We start from the raw sequence: 6,000 nt of genomic DNA, 5'->3' as shown, positions 1-6,000 counted from the left end.
CCAATTGATGAGGCTCTCTCAAATTGATGTCTATTTCTCCTCTTCCTCTCTAAAAAAAAAGTCAATGAAAACATATCCTCAGGCCCTGGTCGGTGTGACTTAGAGCACTGTCCTGTGCACTGGTAGGCTGCAGGTTCGATTCGAGGTCAGGGAACATACCTAAGTTGCGGGTTCAATCCCTGGTCTGGACATGTATGGGAAGCAACCTGTTTCACATTAATGTTTCTCTCTCTCTCTCTCTCTCTCTCTCTCTCTCTCTCTCTCTCTCTCTCCCCCTCCCTTTCTCCCTCTCTAAAATCAATTTTAAAAAAATACTGTCAGGTGAGAATTTTTTTTAATGGGCCAAAAAAAAATTCATTAAACACAATTAACATAGTATATTATAAAAGTGTGCTTTATTAATAAGGAAAATTTAAATATAACCAATACTGAAAATAATGTAACTGGCACAGCCTCAGAGTTCTTTATTAAACAGGCATTTTTTGCTATTCCATGAATAGTTAGCAATGAGCTTATGCAACAAAATAGTGAATATAGAATACAGAATGATAAACCAGAAATGTGGGGTCCTGTGTTTTTTTTATTAACATGGCGTTTAAAATAAAATCGAACAGAAAACAAGTCATGTTATCCAAAGTATTGAGCAAATAATTTCATAGTAGCTTCCCTGTTCTGTTAATTAAACTTTGGGACATTGAAACACAGGCTAGGGGAGATGAATGCATAGAAAACATTGCTCTATTCATTTACCTCCCAGTCTACAAAAAAAAAAGAAAACAAGTAATCTTCATGTAGTAAGTTCTCTTCCTACAAGAAAGTTTGCAAAATTGTTAAAGTATTCTAAAATGTGGCTGAAGTTATGCTTTACAACTTCTTGTGTATATATATAAAATCTGGTTCACATTTTAAACCACATTTTCATTATACAAGTAAGACCATAAACATTCTCTAATAAGACCACACTAGCCACAGAATAATTTTACTTGTGTATATATTTCTTTAAAACATGTTTCCAAAATGGAATTGATTGGTTAAAAGTCAACTGGTTAAAATTAAACTCTCTAGACATTGGGTTCATGTAGGCTAGAAATGTAAGGCTATACTGCTTTGGTTGAATATAATTCATCTTACGCAGCCAAAAATAAGTCTATAAATTATCGATGAAAATCTGTTCTGGTTGAGTTCATTCTGCACTAAAGCAAATGGCAAAGCCTGATGTACATTTGGCATGGGCAGAAATTCCTTTTATCTTTGCATATGATTTTGTTTCTAAAAATTTATTTCTACCATCTTGGAGGAACCCTATGGGAGCAGATGTCTGAAAGAAAGCTACTACGGATACCAAATGAAGAACAAAAATAATCTGTGGGCATGTTAAGGACCCCAAATTATTTTTGGTAACAATTTTTTTGTAGTATATGTAAGATCTTAGACTTTTAGAAGACAACAAGTAAATTAAAATAGCTTTTCAAAAAAACTTTGTGACATTAAATGTCAAAGCCAAATTTTTAAAGATAAAGACTACAGAGAATTGCAAATGAAAAAGGAAGCAGAGGGGAAAAAGTGTTAACGATCTGATCTCTTACTTAAAAAAAGATTCCTCCTATTACAGTGACTCAGTTGCCTGTCCTTAAAACCATTAGTTACTGACATTATGCCAAAGAAGTCAAAATGTACTTTATTGCAAAAATATAAAAGGTTTTTAAATTGCATATGATGTTTTATACCATTTCACCAGTAGGCCAAGGCCAGCATATAACTTTTCAAGCCAGGAAAACTTTAAAAGAAAAATGATTAAAATTGTACTTACTATATATATAATGAGTTGTAAAAAGAATGTGATGCCATGCTGTATAGCATGATTCATTGCCGAGTTCCCTCTTACATGGGCACAGTCACTGACATATCATTCTGAGTAAGTCAAAACAAACACAGATCACCTATGATAACATCCTTTAATTATCTTCTTAAACAGATACTTGCAGTATATTACAATCATTTGAATAAGCCTTTCAGTCAGTTTTGTGGAGTAGAAAATCATTTTATCAGTATGTCGATATTTTTTATGATCTATTCTTTAGAAAGTGATGTTAAAGCCTTTTGCCTATTAAATCACTACTCTGTTTACTGATACATTGTAAATGTAAAAAAAGGAAAAAACTGGAAATCACAGAAAATGCTTGGCATCTACACAAACACATTCTCAGTGGACTAACCACTACTGTGTAATTTTGTCACTACAGGTCTTCTTGCTCCATACGTTTGCTTCATGCAGTGGGCTCAACAATATCCATGTTTGTTCCAAACAGGGCAACTAATTGTTCTTCGTAGGTGGTGATGTTCCTTTTCATAATTTCCATGCAAGGTCCCAAAAGCCTTTCGAACGCTTGCACATCCATGGCTAAGAAAAGGGGAGATTAAAAGAAAAACGAATAACATTCTTTGAAAATCTACGGAACTTCTGAGTCATTTATGATATTCTGCCTATGTCAATAATGCAATTATTATTAGATAAATACACAAGAAAAAGGCGTAAAGATAAAAATGTTCCACTTGCAAAGGAAGTAGAGTCCCTGGGCAATATGATGTGTAAATGCAAGGTTGGTGGGGGGTCCCTGATCCAGGTTGAGAGAAGAATGAGGGACTGTTAAGGGCAAGGCCTTGAAATAACAAATAAAAATAGTGACGTCAACACCTGAGTAAATATAAAATCCTCAGAGATGGCAAGGAGTGTTTTCTGTTTCTCTCAGGGTGTACAATGCCATGTCTGGAAGACCAAATGTTACCTTTTACAATTTTTACACTCATACCATTGTCTAGTCACTTAAAAATGGCAACCAAAATAATGCTTTTGTCCACTTCTATAACTATGTAAGTCACTTACCTGCCTGTCTCATGCATTTCTAAAACATAAACTTATAATACACACATGGACAATGTGATCAGTCTCCACCCCAGAACTAACTACAAACTAGAATTCACTTTTTTCTTTTGCCTTTCCAAAAGGTAAAAAGGCAAGGTTTACAAAAATGGAGTGAATGGCCACTCTTGCACTGCTGGCAGCATGTAAACTGGTACAAATAAAAGTGACTTGGCAATATATATCAAAAGCTACAGAAAGAAAACCCACTTCTAAAACCATTTCTAAGGGAAAATCCTATGTATGGAAAAGCAGTCTATACACATCAAAAAGGCCCTCCCTCCAAATGGAGCCAAACCCTCAAAATATTTACCAGCGTGTGTGTAGGGCTAGGGGCGAGGAGGGGACACAGGACGGGACATTAAATAGTTTATAATGTGCATATTACCCTAACAGATTGTTACAATTTGATGCAATAAAATAAGAATATGCCTAAGTTATAATGAATGAAAAGAGCAGTTTACAAAATTGTTTAAAAACAGAAAACCATGCCTGGGGCAGGACTATAAGGTGAGGCCATAGCCTGGGTGCAAGTGTCCAGCCTCAGTGACAACCCTCCCCCCCCACCCCCCCACCTCTCCTTCAGCACAACCCACCGTCTCCACAGCAACTCTCTTTGAGTAATGAAGAAAACTGGAAACTGGGAAATGCAACAAATCAAATGGTCTTCGGCATAATTACAAAGATTGATCCTGTTATAGGAATGGTAATGAATCGGACTGACCTCAAAGGGTGTATGGAGGAGGCAATTCTGAGGCCCCTTGATCATAAGAATCTAGATCTAGGCCCTGGCCGGGTGGCTCAGTTGGTTGGAGCATCCTCCCCATACACCAAGGTTGCAGGTTCAATCTCCGGTCAGGGCACATACAAAAATCAACTAATGAACGCATAAATAAGTGAAACAACAAACCAATGTTTCTCTCTCTCTCTCTCTCTCTCCAAAAAAAAAAAAAATCAATCAATAAAAAAAGAATTTGGACCTAGGTGTGCCATACTTTGCAGATGTTGTAAGTACAACAGAAAATGCGCTGTGTCTATCTGGGAAAATCTCCAGAAATCTAGTCCTGTGGGAATTCTTTATAAAGCATATGAAACTGACAACAGTATTATAGTCTATAAAGGGTTAATACTATAGATTTTATTTCCATATTTGAAAAACATCTTTATCCTCTTGGATTATTAAGAGGTAATCACATAATTATTGTACCTCCACATTGTGTACCGGAGTACCTGATTTACTGAAATCATTGTGAGTAAAACTTAAATTCAAATCTAATTTTAAAACAAATTTGTAATATATCCTGAGGATCATTTAGAGCAGTGGTTCTCAACCTGTGGGTCGCGACCCCTTTGGCGGTCGAACGACCCTTTCACAGGGGTTGCCTAAGACCATCCTGCATATCAGATATTTATTTATTTTTATTTATTTTTTTTTTATTTATTTTTTTTTTTAGTAATCTTTTTTTTTTTATTATTGCTTAAAGTATTACAAAGGGTATTACATATGTATCCATTTTATCCCCCCGCCCTAGACAGTCCCCTAGCCTCCCCTATCACCCAGTGTCTTATGTCCATTGGTTATGCTTATATGCATGCATACAAGTCCTTTAGTTGATCTCTTACCCCCCTACCTCCTGCCCCCCAACCCTCCCCGGCCTTCCCGCTGCAGCTCGACAATCTGTTTGAGGCAGCTCTGCCTCTGTATCTATTATTGTTCAAAAGTTTATAATGGTCTCTATTGTCCACGAATGAGTGAGATCATGTGGTATTTTTCCTTTATTGACTGGCTTATTTCACTTAGCATAATGCTCTCCAGTTCCATCCATGACGTTGCAAATGGTAAGAGTTCCTTCCTTTTTATAGCAGCATAGTATTCCATCGTGTAGATGTACCACAGTTTTCTAATCCATTCATCTACTGATGGGCACTTAGGCTGTTTCCAGATCTTAGCTATGGTGAATTGTGCTGCTATGAACATAGGGGTGCATATATCCTTTCTCATATCAGATATTTACATTACGATTCATAGCAGTAGCAACATTACAGTTGTGAAGTAGCGACGAAAATAATTTTATGGTTGGGTCACAACAGGAGGAACTGTATTGAAAGGGCCAGAAGGTTGAGAACCACTGATTTAGCGAGTCTGTTTTGTACAGATTAAAAAATCACTTCAGCAAAATGTTTCGGTATAGAACTGTTTGAAAGCAAAAGCAATCTATTTTTTGTTTTTCCATTTTCTCATTTTTAGTATTCATTTATTTTCTGGCATAATATAAATGGCAGAAATGTTTATAAGACTTAAAAAAGTTGAATCTCTTAAATATTAAAATACGGGTGACCACAAAGTCTGGAATTTTTCCTAACTGATCTTGTTTTGTTCTGATCATTAAACTTACCTGCTTTAGTTAAAAAACAAACAAAAAACAGAAAACCCATGCACATAAAAGATGAGAAGGAACTATAAAAACTTCTTAGTTTTTCCTCCCTTTTCTTATATCTCAAATTTTCTTTAATGTGAATATAATTTGTTATAGAAAATAATGGGCTTTCACTCACCTCACTTTTACTAGTATCTCTACTCAGGGAAATTACCTGTCATTGTCTACCTTCTCTTTTATCCAAGCATAATACTTTAAAGCAGCAGTTGCCACCGGTGGTCCGTGAAGTCCGAAAGGTTGGCGACCGCTGGTTTAAGGAAACCTCTGGAGCAGCAGTCACCAACCGGTGGTCTGTGACCACTGGTGGTCTGTGAAGTCCAAAAGGTTGGCAACTGCTGCTTTAAAGTATGATTAATATTATACTTTAAAACCTTTAAAAAGTGACTTCTCTAAGAGGTTAATTCTGAGGATACTAGCACATCTTAAGAACTTTAAAGCTAACTTTTTTCTACTAAGCTGTGTATGAATAGTGACTAATTACTGTTGAATCATTTTTTTAAAAGAAAATGTCATCTATATTGATACTACCTGAATTATATTTTTTATTATTAAAGTAAGCTATTTTTTATATTTAAAATCTCATCTTCCAGCTAAAGATGGCAGTTCTGCCAAACTACTATATAACATAAGAAGGCAATTAAA

At 35.7% G+C, this 6,000-nt stretch overlaps 2 protein-coding genes and 1 non-coding gene across 3 annotated transcripts in view; 2 read left to right on the top strand and 1 right to left on the bottom strand.

Annotated features, from left to right (window-relative positions):
• LOC132211130 (ubiquitin-conjugating enzyme E2 R2-like) overlaps nt 1–6,000 on the top strand; it is a 920,533-nt gene that overhangs the window by 402,092 nt on the left and 512,441 nt on the right. The gene's annotated exons all lie outside the window — the stretch shown is intronic.
• Nucleotides 377–6,000, bottom strand: part of PRKAR2B (protein kinase cAMP-dependent type II regulatory subunit beta) — a 75,651-nt gene continuing 70,027 nt past the window's right edge. Inside the window, exon 11 of the mRNA XM_059712808.1 lies at nt 377–2,401. Coding sequence (XP_059568791.1) covers nt 2,268–2,401 — 134 coding nt within the window. The 3' untranslated portion in view covers nt 377–2,267. The remainder of the gene's footprint in view (nt 2,402–6,000) is intronic.
• On the top strand, nt 630–766 carry LOC132211598 (small nucleolar RNA SNORA36 family). The gene has a single exon (XR_009447506.1). It is a non-coding gene; the product is annotated as a small nucleolar RNA SNORA36 family (small nucleolar RNA).

The sequence above is a fragment of the Myotis daubentonii genome, chromosome 10, assembly GCF_963259705.1.
Source record: "Myotis daubentonii chromosome 10, mMyoDau2.1, whole genome shotgun sequence".
NCBI classification, from domain to species: domain Eukaryota; kingdom Metazoa; phylum Chordata; class Mammalia; order Chiroptera; family Vespertilionidae; genus Myotis; species Myotis daubentonii.
Note: the sequence above shows the minus strand (reverse complement) of the source record. Positions and strands in the feature narration are given on the sequence as shown.